At 51.4% G+C, this 23,464-nt stretch overlaps 1 protein-coding gene across 1 annotated transcript; it reads left to right on the top strand.

Annotated features, from left to right (window-relative positions):
* Window positions 1-20,641: 20,641 nt before the first annotated feature.
* LOC123143456 (F-box/FBD/LRR-repeat protein At3g26920) lies at window positions 20,642-23,215 on the top strand. Its single transcript, XM_044562384.1, has 3 exons — window positions 20,642-21,774; window positions 21,855-21,989; window positions 22,094-23,215. Exons 1-3 carry the CDS (start codon window positions 20,899-20,901, stop codon window positions 22,454-22,456), a joined length of 1,374 nt encoding a protein of 457 aa, XP_044418319.1. The 5' UTR covers window positions 20,642-20,898; the 3' UTR covers window positions 22,457-23,215.
* The last annotated feature ends 249 nt before the right edge of the window (window positions 23,216-23,464 follow it).

Below are 23,464 nucleotides of genomic sequence, written 5' to 3'. Positions count from 1 at the left end.
AACGGGCCGGCACGGCCCGGCCTAAGTTAAACGGGCCAGACACGGCACGGCCCGACCAGGCACGCTTAGTACACGGGCCGGGCCGGGCCGGCACGCGTGCTGACCTCCGCGGCCCAAGCACGGCCCCTCAGTAAACGTGCCGGCACGCTGGCCCGGTAAGCATGCCAGCACGAGAGGCAGATTGAGGCGTTTCTCATCAAAAAAGAAGTAACAAATCGATGCGTGCTACGTACGTGATCTCTTGCTTTGGAAAAAAAAAATCTTACACGTCGTGCGCTCGTGCAGGAGGCACATCAAGGCACGTCTCTCTCGTTCGCTCGTGCCAGGAGGCACGTCGCTATCATCTCGCTCTCGTACGCACGTCGTTCTCATGGGCCACACCTCCTGGTCCCTCCCGCAACGTTCCTTCGAGCAAAACGCTCCTACCCATGCCAGCTAGTCCCCACATAACAGATGGTTAGGCGTGCCGGGTCGGGCTGGCACGCGTGCCATGCCTAGCCAGCCCAGGCACGGCCCTAGCCGGGCCACGTGCCGGGCACGGCCCGTAAGTCACGTGTCGGGTCAGCCTGTGACGGGCCAGGCACGCGGGCTATCGTGCCGGCACGCCTAGGCCGGCCCATTTGGCCAGGTTTGCCCGTGAGTCCATTTTGTTCTGATGCTTCGACAGCCCATGGCCCATGGCTAGACAAACATCAAAGCCCACGATTTGATTTTTGTTTTTATATTTGCAAAGGCAGAAGTTCAAAACAGAACATGCAAAAAAAAAGAATACTCCCTCTGTAAAAAATATAAGAGTGTTTAGATCAGCAGTACTTTCAACTTTCGACATTGCCGCACATATCATTTTCTTAATCTGCAAACAAATTTGTGGGGGGTGCATACATCTTTATATGCGTCATATTAAAAACAAATACCACCACTATTTTAGAATACCCCCACTGTTGTAGGAGTAGCGTACATGCGCGCGGCAATTCACTATGGCTCATAGGTGTATATACACCCATTGTCTAAATACACATTTTAAAAAGTCAAAAAAATCAAGAAAAAGTCCCATGTGTAAATCTGGACATTATATGTGCGTGCACCAAGTCTTCATGAAAAAGGACATTTTTTGTGGCTTGTGTAAAAAAGACAATTTTCGATGCTGGATTACAGCTATTCACGAGGCATTTTTTTTATCTTTTTTGTACATGCCACAAAAAATGTCTTTCACCAAAAATTTGTGTGCGAACATAGGATGTCCGGATGTACACGCGGGATTTTTTCTCAAAATTTGTTAACATTATGAAATTTGTTTTATACATATTTCATAATATGTGTACCTACACCTAGGAGCCAAAAAGCCACTCGCGCAAATTCTCTGTTTTGAACTTTTTTAAAAACTTCAGCATGATCTGACCCCGGTTCAAGAAAAAAACGTCATCTGATCTTTTTTCCTACGACCATCTTCTTGGCGGTAGGGTAACACAGCCTATCGTCAAGGGTTGTGGCGGTAGGACTTGACTGTGCTGTCACGTTCGTCCGATGTTGAAAATACCATACCGCCATAGTCTTTGACGATAGGGTTTAGAAGGTGTAACTTACGTATGTCGTCTAGTACGATTGAACCTCTCTACTAGAAAGTTGACTAGCGCGTGGAAGTTTGCTTTGGTTGGTCTTGGGTTCAAGCCTTCCTAAGGCCATTCTTTTGTTTATTTTTATTTTGCCCAATAAAAAATAAACAATTTGTCCAATTAATATGAGGATATGGATTATTGGTGAAAATATTTTTTTTACTTATCTCTAACTATTTTATCAAAGATATAAACAATATGCATATATGGGTTCTCCAACGGGTGGAACCCGAACCCTGGGGGCGGCTAGGCGGTGCTGGACACCGGCGACGGGGTCCCACACAACGAACTAGAGTGAGATCGGGAGGAAGAAGAGCGCGAGGCCGTGGCGCCATCCGAGGGTCATGTAGCGGTCGTCGAGCTTGAGGGATAAGTGACCCCAGGGGAGGCGATCGGGGGTGTCCGGGGCTGGCTAGAAGGTGATGCCCTAGTTCACATCGACGAAGTCGAGGAGCGGAGGGTTGCGGTGGTGGTGGATGCGGAACTGTAGCAGGAACTAGATACTAGAAGGAGGAAGAGGAACTGTAGCAGGGACTCAAACAGAAAGAACATGAAAACGTACGGAGCAGCCGCAGAAGCATTGGTCTTGGGGTCAACGTCCTTGTCAGCCATGTCGTCGAAGAGGTTTTCGACATCGGGGAACAAGTCGTCGTTGGGGAAGTGGTCGTCGGCGTCTAGAGCGTCCATGATGAACCGGTCAGTAGTCGCGCAGAGCGTTCCCCAAAAACCTTATCACCCTTTTCCATACAGGATTCAAAGAGGTGGGGTTTCGGAGGCCTACTGTCCCAACCTGCGGTGCACGCCGCAAGCCGGGATGGGGAAGAACCTTGTAGTAGCTCAGAGATTGGAACTCGGTGGCGAGAGAAAGATGACGTTCTGGTGTGTCTCTCTAGAGACGACAGGAAGATGACGTTTTTGAAGGAAATATGCCCTAGAGGCAATAATAAAGTTATTATTTATTTCCTTATATCATGATAAATGTTTATTATTCATGCTAGAATTGTATTAACCGGAAACATAATACTTGTGTGAATACATAGACAAACAGAGTGTCACTAGTATGCCTCTACTTGACTAGCTCGTTGATCAAAGATGGTTATGTTTCCTAGCCATTGACATGAGTTGTCATTTGATTAACGGGATCACATCATTAGAAGAATGATGTGATTGACTTGACCCATTCCGTTAGCTTAGCACTCGATCGTTTAGTATTCTGCTATTGCTTTCTTCATGACTTATACATGTTCCTATGACTATGAGATTATGCAACTCCCGTTTACCGGAGGAACATTTTGTGTGCTACCAAACATCACAACGTAACTGGGTGATTATAAAGGTGCTCTACAGGTGTCTCCAAAGGTACTTGTTGGGTTGGCGTATTTCGAGATTAGGATTTGTCACTCCGATTGTCAGAGAGGTATCTCTAGGCCCACTCGGTAATGCACATCACTATAAGCCTTGCAAGCATTGCAACTAATGAGTTAGTTGCGGGCTGATGTATTACGGAACGAGTAAGAGACTTGCCGGTAACGAGATTGAACTAGGTATTGAGATACCGGCGATCGAATCTCGGGCAAGTAACATACCGATGACAAAGGGAACAACGTATGTTGTTATGCGGTCTGACCGATAAAGATCTTCTTAGAATATGTAGGAGCCAATATGGGCATCCAGGTCCCGCTATTGGTTATTGACCAGAGAGGTGTCTCGGTCATGTCTACATAGTTCTCGAACCCGTAGGGTCCGCACGCTTAACGTTCGTTGACGATATAGTACTATGAGTTATGTATGTTGGTGACCGAATGTTGTTCAGAGTTTTGGATGAGATCACGGATATGACGAGGAACTCCGGAATGGTCCGGAAGTAAAGATTGATATGTGGATAGTAGTGTTTGATCTCCGGAAAGGTTCCAGAATCCATCAGAAGGGGTTCCGGATGTTTCCCGAAATGTTTGGGCACGAGAACACTTTATCTGGGCCAAAGGGGAAAGCCCACGAGGTTTTTGGAAAGTGCAAAAGGAAGTTTTGCGGAGTCCAGGGGCCAGGCGCCAGGGTCCAGACGCCGGGACGTCTGGCCCTGGAGTCCAAGAAGGACTCTTGCCTTTCGGGTGAAACCGACTTTGTGGAGGCTTTTACTCCAAGTTTCGACCCCAAGGCTCAACATATAAATAGAGGGGTAGGGCTAGCACCCAAGACACATCAAGAAACACCAAGCCGTGTGTCGGCAACCCCGTCCCCTTTAGTTTATCCTCCGTCATAGTTTTCGTAGTGCTTAGGCGAAGCCCTGCGGAGATTGTTCTTCACCAACACCGTCACCATGCCGTCGTGCTGCCGGAACTCATCTACTACTTCGCCCCTCTTGCTGGATCGAGAAAGGCGAGGACGTCATCGAGCTGAACGTGTGCAGAGCTCGGAGGTGTCGTGCGTTCGGTACTTGGATCGGTCGGATCGTGAAGACGTACGACTACATCAACCGCGTTGATAAAACGCTTCCGCTTACGGTCTACGAGGGTACATAGCAACACTCTCCCCTCTCGTTGCTATGCATCACCATGATCTTGCGTGTGCGTAGGAAATTTTTTGAAATTACTACGTTCCCCAACAGTGGCATCCGAGCCAGGTTTTATGCGTTGATGTTATATGCACGAGTAGAACACAAGTGAGTTGTGGGCGATACAAGTCATACTGCTTACCAGCATGTCATACTTTGGTTCGGAGGTATTGTTGGATGAAGCGGCCCGGACTGACATTACGCGTATGCTTACGCGAGACTGGTTCTACCGACGTGCTTTGCACACAGGTGGCTGGCGGGTGTCAGTTTCTCCAACTTTAGTTGAACCGAGTGTGGCTACGCCCGGTCCTTGAGAAGTTTAAAACAACACTAACTTGACGAACTATCGTTGTGGTTTTGATGCGTAGGTAAGTACGGTTCTTGCTCAGCCCGTAGCAGCCACGTAAAACTTGCAACAACAAAGTAGAGGACGTCTAACTTGTTTTTGCAGGGTATGTTGTGATGTGATATGGTCAAGGCATGATGCTAAATTTTATTGTATGAGATGATCATGTTTTGTAACCGAGTTATCGGCAACTGGCAGGAGCCATATGGTTGTCGCTTTATTGTATGCAATGCAATCGCCCTGTAATGCTTTACTTTATCACTAAGCAGTAGCGATAGTCGTAGAAGCATAAGTTGGCGAGACGACAAAGATGCTACGATGGAGATCAAGGTGTCGCGCCGGTGACGATGGTGATCATGACGGTGCTTCGAAGATGGAGATCACAAGCACAAGATGATGATGGCCATATCATATCACTTATATTGATTGCATGTGATGTTTATCTTTTATGCATCTTATCTTGCTTTGATTGACGGTAGCATTATAAGATGATCTCTCACTAAATTATCAAGGTATAAGTGTTCTCCCTGAGTATGCACCGTTGCGAAAATTCTTCGTGCTGAGACACCACGTGATGATCGGGTGTGATAGGCTCTACGTTCAAATACAACGGGTGCAAAACAGTTGCACACGCGGAATACTCAAGCTAAACTTGACGAGCCTAGCATATGCAGATATGGCCTCGGAACACTGAGACTGAAAGGTCGAGCGTGAATCATATAGTAGATATGATCAACATATTGATGTTCACCATTGAAACTACTCCATCTCACGTGATGATCGGACATGGTTTAGTTGATTTGGATCACGTGATCACTTAGAGGATTAGAGGGATGTCTATCTAAGTGGGAGTTCTTAAGTAATATGATTAATTGAACTTAAATTTATCATGAACTTAGTACCTGATAGTATTTTGCTTGTCTATGTTGATTGTAGATAGATGGCCCGTGCTGTTGTTCCGTTGAATTTTAATGTGTTCCTTGAGAAAGCAAAGTTGAAAGATGATGGTAGCAATTACACGGACTGGGTCCGTAACTTGAGGATTATCCTCATTGCTGCACAGAAGAATTACGTCCTGGAAGCACCGCTAGGTGCCAAACCTGCTGCAGGAGCAACACCAGATGTTATGAACGTCTGGCAGAGCAAAGTTGATGACTACTCGATAGTTCAGTGTGCCATGCTTTACGGCTTAGAACCGGGACTTCAACGACGTTTTGAACGTCATGGAGCATATGAGATGTTCCAGGAGTTGAAGTTAATATTTCAAGCAAATGCCCGGATTGAGAGATATGAAGTCTCCAATAAGTTCTACAGCTGTAAGATGGAGGAGAATAGTTTTGTCAGTGAGCATATACTCAGAATGTCTGGGTATAACAATCACTTGATTCAACTGGGAGTTAATCTTCCGGATGATAGCGTCATTGACAGAATTCTTCAATCACTGCCACCAAGCTACAAGAGCTTCGTGATGAACTATAACATGCAAGGGATGGATAAGACAATTCCCGAGCTCTTCGCAATGCTAAAGGCTGCGGAGGTAGAAATCAAAAAGGAGCATCAAGTGTTGATGGTCAATAAGACCACCAATTTCAAGAAAAAGGGCAAAGGGAAGAAGAAGGGAAACTTCAAGAAGAACAACAAACAAGTTGCTGCTCAAGAGAAGAAACCTAAGTCTGGACCTAAGCCCGAGACTGAGTGCTTCTACTACAAGCAAACTGGTCACTGGAAGCGGAACTGCCCCAAGTATTTGGCGGATAAGAAGGATGGCAAGGTGAACAAAGGTATATGTGATATACATGTTATTGATGTGTACCTTACTAATGCTCGCAGTAGCACCTGGGTATTTGATACTGGTTCTGTTGCTAATATTTGCAACTCGAAACAGGGACTACGGATTAAGCGAAGATTAGCTAAGGACGAGGTGACGATGCGCGTGGGAAATGGTTCCAAAGTTGATGTGATCGCGGTCGGCACGCTACCTCTACATCTACCTTCGGGATTAGTTTTAGACCTGAATAATTGTTATTTGGTGCCAGCGTTGAGCATGAACATTATATCTGGATCTTGTTTGATACGAGACGATTATTCATTTAAATCAAAGAATAATGGTTGTTCTATTTATATGAGTAATATCTTTTATGGTCATGCACCCTTGAAGAGTGGTCTATTTTTGTTAAATCTCGATAGTAGTGATACACATATTCATAATATTGAAGCCAAAAGATGCAGAGTTGATAATGATAGTGCAACTTATTTGTGGCACTGCCGTTTAGGTCATATCGGTGTAAAGCGCATGAAGAAACTCCATATTGATGGACTTTTGGAACCACTTGATTATGAATCACTTGGTACTCGCGAACCATGCCTCATGGGCAAGATGACTAAAACGCCGTTCTCCAGAACTATGGAGCGAGCAACAGATTTATTGGAAATCATACATACAGATGTATGTGGTCCGATGAATGTTGAGGCTCACGGCGGGTATCGTTATTTTCTCACCTTCACAGATGATTTGAGCAGATATGGGTATATCTACTTAATGAAACATAAGTTTGAAACATTTGAAAAGTTCAAAGAATTTCAAAGTGAAGTTGAAAATCATCGTAACAAGAAAATAAAGTTTCTATGATCTGATCGTGGAGGAGAATATTTGAGTTACGAGTTTGGTCTTCATTTGAAACAATGCGGAATAGTTTCGCAACTCACGCCACCCGGAACACCACAGCGTAATGGTGTGTCCGAACGCCGTAATCGTACTTTACTAGATATGGTGCGATCTATGATGTCTCTTACTGATTTACCGCTATCATTTTGGGGTTATGCTTTAGAGACGGCTGCATTCACGTTAAATAGGGCACCATCAAAATCCGTTGAGACGACGCCTTATGAACTATGGTTTGGCAAGAAACCAAAGTTGTCGTTTCTTAAAGTTTGGGGCTGCGATGCTTATGTGAAAAAGCTTCAACCTGATAAGCTCGAACCCAAATCGGAGAAATGTGTCTTCATAGGATACCCAAAAGAAACTGTTGGGTACACCTTCTATCACAGATCTGAAGGCAAGACTTTTGTTGCTAAATTTGGATCCTTTCTAGAGAAGGAGTTTCTCTCGAAAGAAGTGAGTGGGAGGAAAGTAGAACTTGATGAGGTAATAGTACCTGCTCCCTTGGAAAATAGTTCATCACAGAAACCGGTTCCTGTGATGTCTACACCAATTAGTGAGGAAGATGACCATGAAACTTCAGATCAAGTTGTTACTGAACCTCGTAGGTCAACCAGAGTAAGATCCGCACCAGAGTGGTACGGTAACCCTGTTCTGGAGGTTATGTTACTAGACCATGACGAACCTACGAACTATGAAGAAGCGATGGTGAGCCCAGATTCCGCAAAATGGCTTGAGGCCATGAAATCTGAGATGGGATCCATGTATGAGAACAAAGTGTGGAATTTGGTTGACTTGCCCGATGATTGGCAAGCCATCGAGAATAAATGGATCTTCAAGAAGAAGACTGACGCTGACGGTAATGTTACTGTCTATAAAGCTTGACTTGTTGCAAAAGGTTTTCGACAAGTTCAAGGGATTGACTACGATGAGACCTTCTCACCCGTAGCGATGCTTAAGTCTGTCCGAATCATGTTAGCAATTGCCGCATTTTATGATTATGAAATTTGGCAAATGGATGTCAAAACTGCATTCCTGAATGGATTTCTGGAAGAAGAGTTGTATATGATACAACCGGAAGGTTTTGTCGATCCAAAGGGAGCTAACAAAGTGTGCAAGCTCCAGCGATCCATTTATGGACTGGTGCAAGCCTCTCGGAGTTGGAATAAACGCTTTGATAGTGTGATCAAAGCATTTGGTTTTATACAGACTTTTGGAGAAGCCTGTATTTACAAGAAAGTGAGTGGGAGCTCTGTAGCATTTCTGATATTATATGTGGATGACATATTGCTGATTGGAAATGATATAGAATTTCTGGATAGCATAAAGGGATACTTGAATAAGAGTTTTTCAATGAAGGACCTCTGTGAAGCTGCTTACATATTGGGCATCAAGATCCGTAGAGATAGATCAAGACGCTTAATTGGACTTTCACAAAGCACATACCTTGACAAAGTTTTGAAGAAGTTCAAAATGGATCAAGCAAAGAAAGGGTTCTTGCCTGTGTTACAAGGTGTGAAGTTGAGTAAGACTCAATGCCCGATCACTGCAGAAGATGGAGAGAAGATGAAAGATTTCCCTATGCTTCAGCCATAGGCTCTATCATGTATGCAATGCTGTGTACCAGACCTGATGTGTGCCTTGCTATAAGTTTAGCAGGGAGGTACCAAAGTAATCCACGAGTGGATCACTGGACAGCGGTCAAGAACATCCTGAAATACCTGAAAATGACTAAGGATATGTTTCTCGTTTATGGAGGTGACAAAGAGCTCATCGTAAATGGTTACGTTGATGCAAGCTTTGACACTGATCCGGACGATTATAAATCGCAAACCTTAATGCAATCACTGTAAAAAAAGTCTACCCCATGCCCATTATTGATGAACTGCTCGATGAGATTGCCGGCTCGTGCTGGTTCTCCAAGTTAGACCTGAGGGCCGGGTACCACCAGATACGACTTCTGCCAGAGGACGAACACAAGACGGCATTCACCACTCACTTGGGCCACTTTGTCGGAGTAAATGGCCACGGGTAGCCTAACCGGCTGCCCCTGGTTCTTCTGCAAAAATTATCAGGCCTTTGGGCCTCCGAGCATTCCAAGCATCGGGCCATCTTCCCTGGCCGGCTACTTCTGAAGCTGACTTCCGGAAGGCGACCCAGCCACAGCAACCTCTCCCCAAGACAACTACCGGACGGCCGACTCCAGGAAGCCGGCCAAGAAGAGCACCGACTCCAAGGAGCCGGCCGAGACCACAACCACCCAAGCTGCACCCACATAACGGTGACAAGACGAGGTGTGGCCACAGTGCGGCCCACTACCCCGAGGCCCGAGGCAGGCGTGGCCACAGGAGGCCGTACGGGATGACCGTCTCCTGTGCGGCTCGGCACTGTAGCCATGCCAGCCTCAACGTCATCCACGACCGACTCCTGTACGGCCCGCGGGCGGCGGGCCCCTTCTGCCAGAGAGAGGCGCAAAGGCGGCCCGGCCTCCCCCAGTCGGCCAGGGGTGTAGCCGGCCCCCAGAAGCCGGCTACTCCCTTCCTCGAAGCGGGAGCCCCATTAAGGAGACAAGACGAGGTAAGGCTACGGTGAGAAGCCCCCGAGGCGGCCCACTGTAGCCACGCTTACCTCGACAAAGCCCTCGTCATCAGAGGCGAGACTACAGTAAGCAGCCGCCGACAAGACCCTAGGCGGTGGGGCCGGCCTGTCGACCAAGAAGCCGGCAGCCGGTGGGACCCACCAGTCGGCGGGACCCAACAGCCGGCGGAGAAGCCGGTGAGCGTAGACACTGACGGCTGGGACCAGTGCCCAGTCGGATTACCATTGTACCCCCGGGGGGTAGGCCTATATAAACCCCCCGGAGCACCCATGCAAAGGGTTGGCTTCTAAGCATAGCACACACCATAGATAGAGAAAAGCAAGAGCTAGCCTTGTTCTTCTTCTCCCTTGAACCCAACAGCTCTAGGAGCGATTGTAGCTACCTTTCCTTGATCTAGTGACCATGCGGAGACCCCGCAGAGCAGGACTAGGGGTGTTATCTCCTCGGAGAGCCCCGAACCTGGGTAAGATCCGCCGGCGTGCATGTCTTCGCCTCATCCCGTTTCCAGGCACCGGCGATGTCTTATTGGCTCCCACAATGATAAGCCATCCATTGGCATATGTCGCACCAACCACCCGACATTTGGCGCCCACCGTGGGGCCAGGTGCACCGTCGTCCGGAGACCTATTCTGGACGGGAACCCTCTTCCTCCCCTGCGAGCGCAGCCAGCCTGCTGCGCCCGATGGCGTTTGCCTCGACGCGCTGCAAGGCGTCGACGACGCCTGCGCTGCGAGCTGCCTCGCCGATCTTCTCGGCGAGACTCGCATCTCCGACGAGCCTGCGTCCGACGCAGGCACGGACTACCCCGAGAGCCGCCTCGTCAGCCTCCTCGACCAGCTTCACGTCTCCAGCGAGCCCGCTGCAGATGTGGAGTCGGTCGGCTCCACCGACCCGATGCTCATCGACTCCGACGCGGCGTCGCTCGACGCCTACCCCTCCGACGTGGTGGTCTTCGACGATCCACTCCCTCGAGCTGACAGCGGCAGCAGCGCCGTCACCGAAGTGCTGGTCATCAGCCACGTCGCCAACTCGGGCGAAAACGCCCACGACACCCTGCAAGCGGCGATGCACGACCTCTCCGTCCCCATCCCGGCCGATGCCGACGCCGAGACCCTGGAGGCACGCCGCCTCGCCCTCATCGCGAAGGGCCAGAAGATAGCCTCCATGAGGCGCCTCACGGAGGCCCACCAGCGCGAAGTTGACTGCGCCGCCTTCGGTACGCCGCCGCCCAGCGGCCCGAGCCGAGCCGGCTTCGTCCAGAAGCGCGGCGCAGCCGTCGCCAGCATGCTGGGGGCAGATCGCCCCGTCTACGCCACCCCGCTCGAGAATCTGCGAGCCGCTCAGGCGGCCGCAGAAGAGCTCAATGGGCTGGGAGCCGATGAGCTCCCCTATATGACGAGACGGATCCAGCAGCTGCTTGACGCGGCTGCAGAACGGCACGAGGCCGGCGCTCGTGCTGATAGTCATCCCCCGCGCCGAGAGCACGCCGCAACGTCCCGCTCGCTGACTGCGAGCGGCGCACGCCAGAAGAAAGACAAGGAGCCGGCTGCCAGCCGCAGCCGGACTCGCATCACCATCGAGCGCGACGCGGAGGGCCGCCCTCGAGCTGTAGAGCACCAAGGAAATCTGCCTCCTCCCCCGCCTCGAAGAGAAAGACGTCTCACCCCGCCGCCTATCACGCACCCGACTCTTGGCGACCGACTCGGCCACCGAGAAGGAGTCGGCGAGAACGACGCCCGCCACAGGATCGACCGCCTTGCTCGATCCTTGGCGTTAGAAGAAGAAGACGATGTCGGCCCGCCATGCTTTGGCCCCCGCATCCGCGACGAGCCCTTCCCCAAAGGGTTCTCGCTCCCCAGAGACACGCCCAAGTACAACGGCTCAGTAAAGCCGGAAGACTGGCTCATCGACTACTCCACGGCCGTCAGCATAGCCAATGGTAATCGGCGCGTCGCCGTGAAGTACGTCCCCCTCATGCTGCAGGGCACTGCACGCACGTGGCTCAACAGCCTCAAGCCCTACAGCATCAACAGTTGGCTGGACTTCACCGAAGTCTTTATCTGCAACTTCACCAGCACCTACAAGCGGCCTCCCAAGCCTCGCCAACTCTCCCTCTGCGTCCAAGGGCCCAACGAGTCGACCCGCGACTACCTCACGCGATGGGCCGAGCTCCGCAACTCCTGCGAGGGGGTGCATGAGGTCCAAGCCATCGAGTACTTCACCGCCGGGTGCCGAGAGGGCACCCTCCTCAAGCACCGACTCCTCTGCGACGAGCCGGCCACCCTCGACGAGTTGCTGGTCATCGCGGACAAGTACGCCACGGCCGACTCCTCGATGAAGACCGAACTGAGAGTAGACGCCTCTGGGAAGGTGATTGCTCCGGCTCCCAAGACGCCGGCTGGCGACCCCAATCGGCGCCCCTACCAGAACGATCACAAGTGCAAGGCCCCCATGCCGACTTCCACCAGTCGGCAGGTGGCCATAGTTGAAGACGAGCAGCCTGAAGAACGGCCCGCTCCCAAGAAGAAGGGTGGAAGGCCGGCTTGGCAGCCGTCTTTCTCCTACGAGCAAGCTCTCGACGCCCCCTGCAAGTTCCACAGCGGCGCGAAGCCGTCCAACCACACAACCCGGAAATGCCACTGGCTCACCCGCATCACCAAGGGCGAGGGAATGCTGCCGCCTCCGCCTCCCGGCCCGCCGCCTCCAGCCCCTCAGCAGCCGGCGGCTCGGCCGGCAGTCGGCGCCATCCAAGACGAATTCCCCGAAGAGCACGCCGCCTACGTCGTCTTCACTAGTCAAGCCGACGACAAGCGCAGCCGACGCCGACAGCACCAAGAAGTGAATGCAGTCGCCACCAGCACCCCCGAGTTCATGCACTGGTCAGAAAAGCCAATCAGCTGGAGCCAGGCCGACCACCCAGAGGTGATGCCTTCGCCTGGCTCCTATGCAATGGTCTTGGACGTCACCCTCGCAACGGAGAGGCGAGCTGCCAGATTTTCCCGCGCCCTGATAGACGGCGGAAGCAGTATCAACATACTATACCGCGATACCATGGAGAAGCTGAACATCAAAGCAAAGCAGCTCATGCCGAGCCGCACCGTCTTCCATGGTATCGTCCCCGGCCTGTCTTGCTCCCCAATCGGCAAGATCAAAATGGATGTTCTCTTCGGAGACAAAGACCATTTCCGCCGAGAAGCAATATGGTTCGAGGTAGTGGATTTGGAGAGCCGCTATCATGCACTGCTTGGCCGACCTGCTCTGGCCAAGTTCATGGCTGTGCCCCACTACGCCTACCTAAAGATGAAGATGCCGAGCTCGAAGGGGATCATCACAGTAGCCGGCAACTACAAGAAGTCCATCGAGTGCGCCATGGCCAGTAGCCGCCTGGCCGAGTCCCTCGTGGTGGCCGAAGAGAAGAAGATGTTGGAACGGGTTGTGGCCATGGCCGGCAAACAGCCGGCTTTGTCCCCCGACCCCAAAGATTGTGATGCGCAGGGCTCTTTCCAGCCTGCCAAAGAGACAAAGAAGATACCTCTGGACCCGGAGAACCCGGAGAGGTTCGCCGTCATTGGGGCGAACTTGGACAGTAAATAGGAACGCGAGCTCGTCGACTTCCTCCGTGAGAATCGAGACATCTTTGCATGGTCCCCAAAGGACATGCCGGGTGTCCCGAAGGATTTCGCCGAGCACAAGCTACATGTCCGAGCTGATGCGAAGCCGGTCAAGCAACCCCTCCGCCGACTGTCAGAAGAGAAGCGAAGAATTGTGGGGGAAGAGATAGCCCGGCTCCTTGCCGCTGGCTTTATCATGGAAGTGTTCTTTCCAGAGTGGCTTGCCAACCCAGTTCTGGTTCTGAAGAAGAATAACAAGTGGCGTATGTGTATAGACTACACCAGTCTGAACTAGGCCTGCCCAAAGGATCCGTTCGCTCTGCCGCGGATTGACCAAGTGATAGACTCCACAGCCGGATGCGAGCTGTTAAGTTTTTTGGATGCGTACTCAGGGTACCATCAGATCAAGTTGGACCCAGTTGACCGCCGGAAGACTGCCTTCATCACACCCTTTGGAGCTTTCAGCTACCTGACTATGACATTCGGCTTGAGAAATGCCGGTGCCACTTTTCAGCGTTGCATGCAGAAATGTCTCTTGAAACAACTCGGCAGAAATGCCCACGTCTACGTAGACGACATTGTGGTGAAGACAGAGAAGCGCGGTACCTTGCTGGAAGACCTGAAAGAAACATTCGCCAACTTGCGTCGATTCCAAATCAAGCTCAACCCCGAGAAGTGCTGTTCGGAGTGCCAGCTGGCCAGCTGCTAGGCTTCCTGGTCTCCGAACGCGGCATTGAGTGCAACCCCGTCAAGATCAAGGCCATCGAGAGGATGGAGATTCCCACCAAGCTGCGAGATGTGTAGAAGTTCACTGGCTGCTTAGCCTCCCTGAATCGTTTCATCAGCCGACTAGGAGAAAAGGCTCTCCCCTTGTACCGAGTCATGAAGAAGTCCACTCACTTCGAGTGGAATGATCAAGCCGACCAAGCCTTCCATGAGTTGAAGAAAATGCTGACCACTCCGCCTGTCCTGGCTGCGCCGACTGAGAAGGAGCCCATGCTCCTCTACATCGCCGCGACTAGCCGAGTCGTCAGCACTGTTGTTGTGGTCCAGCGCCCGGAGGAAGGCCGAGCCCAGCTAGTCCAGAGGCCGGTGTACTATCTCAGCGAAGTGTTGTCCAGCTCAAAGCAAAACTACCCGCACTACCAGAAGATGTGCTATGGGGTGTACTTCGCTGCCAAGAAATTGAAGCCCTACTTCCAAGAGCACCCCATCACGGTCGTGTGCACTGCCCCGCTTGCCGAGATCATAGGCAGCCGGGATGCATCCGGCTGGGTGGCCAAATGGGCCATTGCATTGGCGCCCTACACGATCTTCTATCAACCCCGCACCGCCATCAAGTCGCAAGCATTGGCCGACTTCCTCGTCGACTGGGCCGAGACCCAGTACTTACCGCCGGCTCCCGACTCTACCCATTGGCGGATGCACTTTGACGGGTCCAAGATGCGCACCGGCTTGGGAGCCGGCATCGTCCTCACCTCTCCCAAAGGCGACAAGCTCAAGTACACGCTGCAGATCCACTTCGCCGCCTCCAACAACGTGGCCGAGTACGAGGCGCTCGTACATGGGCTCCGGCTAGCCAAAGAGCTTGGCATACGCCGGATCCTGTGCTACGGCGACTCAGACTTGGTGGTCCAGCAATCGTCTGGCGACTGGGACGCCAAGGACGTGAACATGGCGAGCTATCGATTCCTCGTCCAGCAGATCAGCGGATACTTTGAAGGGTGCGAGTTCCTTCACGTGCCAAGGGCCGACAATGACCAAGCAGATGCCCTAGCACGGATCGGCTCCACCCGACAGGCCATACCAACTGGCGTCTCCCTCCAGCGCCTCCTCAAGCCGTCCATCAAGCCGTCTCCAGAGTCGGATTCCATTTTTGTACCGCCTGCGCCAGATACTGCCGGATCTGACTGGAGAAACCCCGCAGGCGGCACGGGGACTTCGACAACTGGCCCGGGGACTGCTGTAGTCGCACCCGGCCCGGGGACTTCAGAACCCGGCTCGGGGACTGCAGCAGTCGGCCCGGGGACTGCAATGACACAAGAAGCCAGAAAAAGGAGTGGGCGGAGAAGCCGGTGAGCGTAGACACTGACGGCTGGGACCAGTGCCCAGTCGGATTACCATTGTACCCCCGGGGGGTAGGCCTATATAAACCCCCCGGAGCACCCATGCAAAGGGTTGGCTTCTAAGCATAGCACACACACCATAGATAGAGAAAAGCAAGAGCTAGCCTTGTTCTTCTTCTCCCTTGAACCCAACAGCTCTAGGAGCGATTGTAGCTACCTTTCCTTGATCTAGTGACCATGCGGAGACCCCGCAGAGCAGGACTAGGGGTGTTATCTCCTCGGAGAGCCCCGAACCTGGGTAAGATCCGCCGGCGTGCATGTCTTCGCCTCATCCCGTTTCCAGGCACCGGCGATGTCTTATTGGCTCCCACAATGATAAGCCATCCATTGGCATATGTCGCACCAACCACTCGACACACTTCGAGTTCAAAGTGATGCCTTATGGTCTCGCTTATGCACCAGCAACATTCATGGGGGGAATGCACGTGGTTCTCTCTCCGGTGCTTCGTAAAGGAGTGTTGGCGTTCATGGACGACATCCTTGTCCACACCAACACTTTAGAAGCGCACTGTCAACTGTTGACGCAAGTTCTCCAGTTACTTGATAAATATGGGTTGAAGGCAAAGCTCTCCAAGTGCAGTTTTGCTCAACGCCGCATCAGTTACCTCGGGCATGTGATCAGCGAACAAGGAGTCTCTACCGATGACAGTAAGATTCGGACAGTTCAGCAATGGCCAGTGCCGCAGAACACCAAGGAGCTGCGTGGGTTCTTAGGACTCGCGGGATACTATCGCAAGTTCGTACGATTCTTCGGGGTCATCAGCAAGCCACTAACAGAACTTCTCAAGAAGAATACCATCTTTGCATGGACGCCAATGGCTGACGCGGCATTCCGCGCTCTCAAGCAAGCTCTGACAGCAGCTCATGTTCTCGCTCTGCCAGACTTCCAAAATCAGTTCGTCGTCGAGACGGACGCGAGCGCAACGAGAATTGGGGCCGTACTGATGGAAGCAAACCACCCAGTCGCGTACCTGAGCAAAGCTCTCGCTCCCAAAAACATGGGATTGTCTGCATACGAGAAAGAGTGCCTAGCGTTGTGCTTCCTATCGACCACTGGCGACCGTATCTTCAGCACTCGGAGTTCATAGTACGCACTGATCAGAAGAGCCTGCTGCACCTAACAGATCAAAGGCTCAACACCCCTATTTAGCAGCGGGCATTTACCAAACTGGTGGGGCTCCAATTCATCATCCAATACAAAGCAGGCCTCACCAACAAAGCAGCCGATGCGCTGTCTCGCCGAGGGCATGCAGATGACGCAGAAGTGGCAGCACTGTCCATTTGCAAACCAACTTGGTTGGAAGCTGTCAAGAACAGTTATCTGAACGATGCGGGCGTGACAGCTAGAATGGAGAAGTTGGCCCTTGACCCCAATAGTGAACCGCAGTATACGATGAAGGATGGCATCTTACGATACAAAGGGCGTGTGTGGATTGGGAATGACGCCACGGTTCAGCAACACCTGATCAACTCTCTGCACTCAAGCGCGGTGGGCGGACACTCAGGGTTCCACGCCACGTACAATCGCATCAAGCGACTCTTCGCGTGGCACGGCATGAAGGCTCAGATCAAGCAAAGCGTCAGGACTTGCATGATCTGTCAACAGGAAAAAACTGAGAGGAAATCGCCTGCGGGACTCCTTCAACCGTTACCGATCCCAAAAAGACCATGGGCAGTGGTTTCTATTGACTTTATCGAGGGACTGCCGCGTTCTGGTGGATATGACACAATCCTGGTGGTAGTCGACAAATTTTCAAGGTACGCCCATTTTCTGCCACTAACGCACCCATTCACAGCGTTGAAGGTTGCGCAGAAGTTCATGAAGGAGATCTTTCGCTTGCACGGCTTACCTCTCGCAATCATCTCAGACCGTGACAAAATCTTCACCAGCAAAGTGTGGCAGGAGCTGTTCAAGCTTTGCCGAACAGAGTTGAGACTCAGCTCAGCGTATCACCCGCAGATGGACGGGACGACAGAGCGAGTCAATCAATGCTTGGAGGGATATCTCAGATGTGCAGTGCACTCGTGCCCCGCCAACTGGTCGAAGTGGTTGGCTCTTGCAGAATACTAGTACAACACCTCGTTTCACTCAGCCTTGGGCAGGACACCGTTCGAGGTCATCTACGGGCAACTGCCGCGTGAGTTTGGAGTGGACCAAGTAGAGCAATGCTCGGTGCCCGACCTGGCGGCATGGTTGCGCGAGCGGGAAATCATGATCGAGCTTCTTCAACAACAGTTGAAACTTGCCCAGGACAGAATGAAACGACAAGCTGACAAGCATCGCACCGACAAAGCGTTTGAGGTTGGTGATGCAGTGCTGTTGAAGCTTCAACCGTTCATCCAGTCCTCGGTGGCGCAGCGCCCCCACCAGAAGCTAGCGTTTCGCTATTTCGGGCCGTACCGCATCCTGGCTCGCATCGGCGCAGTGGCGTACAAGCTGGACCTCCCGGCGTCCAGCAAAATTCACCCAGTTGTGCATGTATCGCAACTGAAGAAGGCCGAAGGCGCACAGGTGCAGGTGAACTCTGATCTTCCTCCTGACAATTCTACCTTGCAGGCGGAGCACATTCCAGCAAAAGCACTCGAACTCTGGATGATTCAGGTGGCCGGTACGCTCCAGCCACATCTGCTGATCCAGTGGAGCGGATTGCCAGAGTTCATGGCTACCTGGGAAGAACCAGTCAAGATGCAACAAAGGTTTCCAGCTACTCCGCCTTGGGGACAAGGCGAAACGCAAGAGGGGGAGGATGTTACGGCGCCCCCACCTGGCAGGGAGACAGCCGGCGCATCCAAAGGCAACGAGGACGCGGAAGTGAAAGTGTGACCGTCTGGCATGTGGGCCAGGCCGTGAGCGTGTGTGTGTGGGTGAGGCCTGCGCGCCGTGGGGTTAAGTAGCGAGCAGCCACCAGAGGGTGGGCATCGAATATTCTACGGAACAAACCGGACCGAAGAGAGAAGTTGTTCTTCTCCTCTCGGCGATTCCCAGATCCCCTTCCCTGCTTCTCCAAATCCCTCTCCTCTCCACGAACCCTAGATCGAGACTCATAACACATAGCTCGTGACATCCCATGCTCATGCTACAGCTAGTTGTAGCATTGGCACGGATAGTTACAACTCCCTTGGTGACCGTTCCAGCATCCTTAGTATGTCGTTTCGCCATTGCAACTCTCCGCGTGGTCGGCTCGATCTTGGCATGCTCATGCTTGTAGCATCTTGGTGTGATGGTCACAACATCCTCTTCTAGATAACTGCGCATAGTTGCACTTTCCCAGTCACCGCTCTTCGCACCACCTCACATCGGTTTCAGCTCTGCCGATGACCGGTTCCAACATTGTTGGTGGCCGGTCATAGCTCTGTCGATGGCCGGTTCCAGCACTGCTGGCACTGGTAGTTGGTTCTAGCAAACCGTTGCCCTCGGTCACAAAGTTCGGTGGTGTCGTCTCCAGCACCAGCATCCGGTTCCTAGTGACGTCTCAAGCACCTGGTCAGGGCTTGTTGTTGGCAACTTCAGCCGACACCGATCGCAGCTCCGGCCATGCCCGGGGAAACGGTCTTCAGAGAGACGGGGGAGGTCGCCCATGCTTCATCGATTGGAGCGAGCAGCGCGACACTGCAAGAGGAGAAAGGAGAATGGAATATGCGGTGCGGAACAAGCCCGCGTGCAAAGAGATAATTCAGAGGGCATGGTGCGCGATGGCATTTGCGAGACATACGATCAGCTCGCAACCGGTGGAGGCTCTGGCCGGGCAACCGAACAAAATCGTTTACTTTTTTTTTTCTTAAATTAGAAAGCAAAATATGTTAATCAGCTTCTTAAAATGCCTTCCCTGAACAACAACAAAAAGTTTCTTAAAATGCCTGAAAGAAACGGTGCTCTTCATAGATGGTCTTTTTCTATCGACTCCCTACCAACTGCGCCCCCCTTTTTTCATGTAAAAATAAAAGCAGAGAGAGAAAAACTACGCCCCCGTGGGGACTGATGGGCGCCGGCGCACCGGCCTAAAGTTTCTGCCGGTCGCGCGTAGGTCGTCCGATTCGATTATTTTAATCCGTCCGATCGTCTGGCACGTCGTTCCTTTTTCTTTTGTACGCTGGTGGCCCACCTGCATCGCCCGGAAGTCGCTTGTCCCATGCGCCGTGGATGTTGCATGCTGTCACGTGGGTGGAGCCCCTCCAAATGATGATTGTGACTTCTCTCTGCTATGTGCACACAATAGTTTCAATCAAAAAATGTACATAGAAGATCCGCGCTTGTTGTTAAACTGTATTTGTATGTAGCATTGCAGCAAAAATTCACAACAAAAATCAAAAAACACAAATAAAAAAATCATATGTTTTGTAGCATAATTTCTGTACTTTTACAACGAAAAAAGAACATAGGTAGCATTGTGCAAAAAAAGCTCACAACAAAAAACAAAAAAACTATGGAAGCAAAATTGTTATATGTTTTCTACATATTTTCCAGTATAAATTTACAACTAAAAAAGCACTCATGTAGCAGTTCGCTGGGCCATTGCAGCTTTCATGGAAGCGCGAGCCTCCAGGAAGATTTTTCTATCGCCGGTTGAAGCCTTTTTCGTATACAATTGAAGCTTTTTTGTCAACGGTTGTAGCTTTTTCCATTGCACAGTGTCCTGGTTGAATCTTTTGCATCTATCATTAAAGCTTTTTCTGTCAACGGTTGAAGCTTTTTTCGTTGCACAGTATTTTGGTTGAACCTTTTTCTGTCAACGTTTCCAGCATTTTTCTTTTTTCAGTGCCTCGTTGAAGCATTTTTTATCCATGGTTGATGCATTTCTATCAATGGTTGCAGCACTGAGGGGCCCCTAGATTCCGCTATCTTCGATTGAAACTTATTAATGATTGGTTATGGTTGTAGCTTTGCGGGTTGCACAAAACTGGCTGCAGCACTCATGCAGCAAAAAGATAATGCTGATTCCAGCGAAAGATCACCACCGGTTCTAGTAAAAGATCTTTGTGGTTGTTGCGTCGGTGGGGGAGTAATTTTAGATGTGTGGGGACTGAAGAGGTAAGGTGAGAGGCAGAAGCGATAAGGCCAGAGGAAAAGTAGGGAGAGAAAAAAAAACGTAGGAAGAGATCAGAAAATCGCTTGAGGCCCACAGAACGCATGTGCCTGTTCCCACGTGATAGAGCGAGCGAGCGAGGGAGCGCTCGGCCGGTCGTCCGGTGGGAAACGTTTCCCTTTCCCAAATGCCCAAACCCTGAGCCTCTCCGTCGAGGTGGCGCGGGCGGCGGCCAACACCAGCCCTCCATCCCGGTTCCGGCCTCTCCCCGTTCCACCCCCCAGCCGCGTCGAGCGAGCGCGGCGACCGTTGGCAAGGAGCGGTGGGCGAATCTTGCGGCCAAACCGTCCGTCTCGCCAGTCGCCGGCCATGGAGAAGGAGGCCCCGCGGGCCGCGCCCGGCGAGAGAGAGTCCAGTGGAATCGCGGCGCAGCGGGCGCGGATCGGCGACTGCGGCGAGACCGCGGACGATTTCATCAGCAGGCTCCCCGACGCAGTCCTCTGCACCATCATCTCCCTCCTCCCCACCAAGGACGGCGGCCGCACGCAGGCCCTCTCCCCCCGGTGGCGGCGCCTGTGGCGCTCCGCGCCCCTCAACCTCGAGGTCCTCACCCGGCCTCCAGACGACCCCATCCCCACCCACTCCGTCTCCCCCTCCGCCGTCTCCGACATAATCTCCCGGCACCACGGCCCGGCCCGCCGGTTCTACTTCCACTGCCTCCGGGACGACGAGGTCTACGCCCAGGCGGAAATCTGGTTCCTCTCCCGGGCCCTCGCCAACCTCCAGGAGCTTGATGCCAGCTACGGCAACCTCCCGCTGCTGCCGTCGGCGCTCCGCTCGGCGCCCACCCTCCTCGTTGCCAAGATCAGCCACTGCGATCTCCCCGCCGAGATTGTTCCCAGCTTTCCCCTCCTCAAGCAGCTCACCCTACTGTACGTTTCCATCTCGGCGGACGGCTTCCACACACTGCTCTCTAGCTGCCATGCCTTGGAGAGCTTATGCATGTCCCAAGTTCGTGCTGCGGGCTGCCTCCGTGTTAGCTCGCCGACTCTTAGGAGCATTGGCTTCCGTGATAACCATAGTGAGGAAACAGAGCTGGTCATAGAGGATGCTCCTCGCCTTGTGAGGTTACTGTTACCTTATTGTTATCAAGATGATTGTGTGACTATCAGGCTAATTTGGGCGCCTAAGCTGGAGATAATGGGCCCTTTTGCAGCATTCGTCTCCAAGCTCCTACTCTTCCAGGTAGCTGCAGCATTATCCTCGAATCTTGCATTGCGACATGCAGATAATTATTTGTTATGTTCATTGTTTCTTGTCTTCAGAGAATAAGCCCAGTCAGCTCAGCAAACTCGATGCACACCGTGAAGGTTTTGGCTCTCAGATCTTCTGGAGATAGACTGCACGCAGTTCTTAACATCCTCAGGTGGTTCCCCTGTTTGGAAAAGCTCTATGTCACTGTGAGTACTCATCTTTGCTTGCTTTAAATGTCTGATTTGTTTGACATCTTATATAGTCTAGTTAGCAAGAGCTCTAACACATCCCTCTTCTTTCCATTTTGCAGTTTCATAAACGCTATGAGATGGATGCGAAACATGAGCCTCAATATGACCCACGACATCCAATTGAATGCCTACAGACCCATCTAAAAAATGTGGTGTTTAAGTTATATTGGGGCAATGGGAAACAGGTTGACTTTGCCAGATTCTTCGTTTTCAATGCGGAAGTGCTAAACAAAATTGTATTTGAAGTACATGGTGACTACAGCAGTGAATCGGTGGCTTTTCAGCACAGGCTGCTACATGTGAAAAACAGAGCTTCTCGAGATGCTCAATTTGAATTCAGGAGTATGCATGTTCGTAACAAGTACCTTGGTGATGAGCATATCCATGATTTGTCAGTGGCCGACCCCTTCAGACAGCCATAGACAGGGTTGATGCCTGAAGACTACACTGTCTTGTGTTCATTTGTAGATGGTGTTGATGTCTGAAGATTATCGTTAGCATAACTCTGCTCTATATCTAGTCTGAAGTTCTCTGTAATTACAGTACCGTATGAAAGTCGCCCCTGTTAAAACTGCAAAAGGTGTTTTTGGACGCAAAAATAGTGCATTGAGGAAAACTCAAATGGGAAGGGATGCGAAAAATTAATGCCGCAAGTTGTATCTGGAGGCAGATGGTAAGTGGTAAGCCCACCTGCCAAAACTCCTCCTACGGTCTTATCCTGTGCAATCATGGCTTTTGTTCTACCTATGCTGGGCTCGAAACACATGCCAAGTGTTGGATACTCAATTGTCTTTTCAGTTATATATGCAGAAGCACTGAGATGTTTGATGGTTAGGAAAAGGTCACCTCTGGCCTAGGCCTCTATGATTTTCTAGCTAGGAAGGAGATGCTTCTGTAGTTTTCAAGGTGTTCTATCAGATGGAGATTTTGCTAATGATCAAGATGCTTCGGTTGCCTACTGGTTGACCTGTTATTCAAGTTGAGTTTACTGAAATGAAATTGGTCGCATCCTTGTACATACTTGCAAGTAATTTTCCTAACAGTCATGCTAAGGACCTGTAAATAGTGTTGGCTTTGCCAGGGATTCTTGATGTATACTGCTTCTTAACCTGTTTTCAACATTACTACTGCTAGACAAGTACATCTTTTGTAGCTTGCAGAAACCAGATTGTTGCTGGATCGCTGTCACTGTGTATGGGGTACCCTACGCACTGTTGTACATAAGAGAGGCTTGAGACCCTGAAATGTACCGTCAGTGGTTTTGATGGAATTGACGACATTTCGTCGCTGGATATGCATATTTCTTTCCCACGGACATGAAAGAACTTGCAGTAAACCTTGTGACTTGTGGGTTCTGGTAAATTGGTAGCAAGGGGAAATGTTTTTTGGGGGGCACAATGTCACCACCCAGCCTCTGAGGCAGTCCATGG

Source organism: Triticum aestivum, chromosome 6D (genome assembly GCF_018294505.1).
Source record: "Triticum aestivum cultivar Chinese Spring chromosome 6D, IWGSC CS RefSeq v2.1, whole genome shotgun sequence".
Taxonomy (NCBI): domain Eukaryota; kingdom Viridiplantae; phylum Streptophyta; class Magnoliopsida; order Poales; family Poaceae; genus Triticum; species Triticum aestivum.
This window is presented reverse-complemented; position numbering and strand designations above follow the sequence as displayed.

What these genes read in the sequence shown, in the direction of transcription:
- LOC123143456 (XM_044562384.1), top strand. Translation starts at nt 20,899, where the DNA reads ATGGAGAAGGAGGCCCCGCGGGCCGCGCCCGGCGAGAGAGAGTCCAGT. An exon ending in CCAAGCTCCTACTCTTCCAG is followed by an intron (nt 21,775 to 21,854) that starts GTAGCTGCAGCA and finishes TCTTGTCTTCAG; the next exon opens with AGAATAAGCCCAGTCAGCTC. An exon ending in TGGAAAAGCTCTATGTCACT is followed by an intron (nt 21,990 to 22,093) that starts GTGAGTACTCAT and finishes TCCATTTTGCAG; the next exon opens with TTTCATAAACGCTATGAGAT.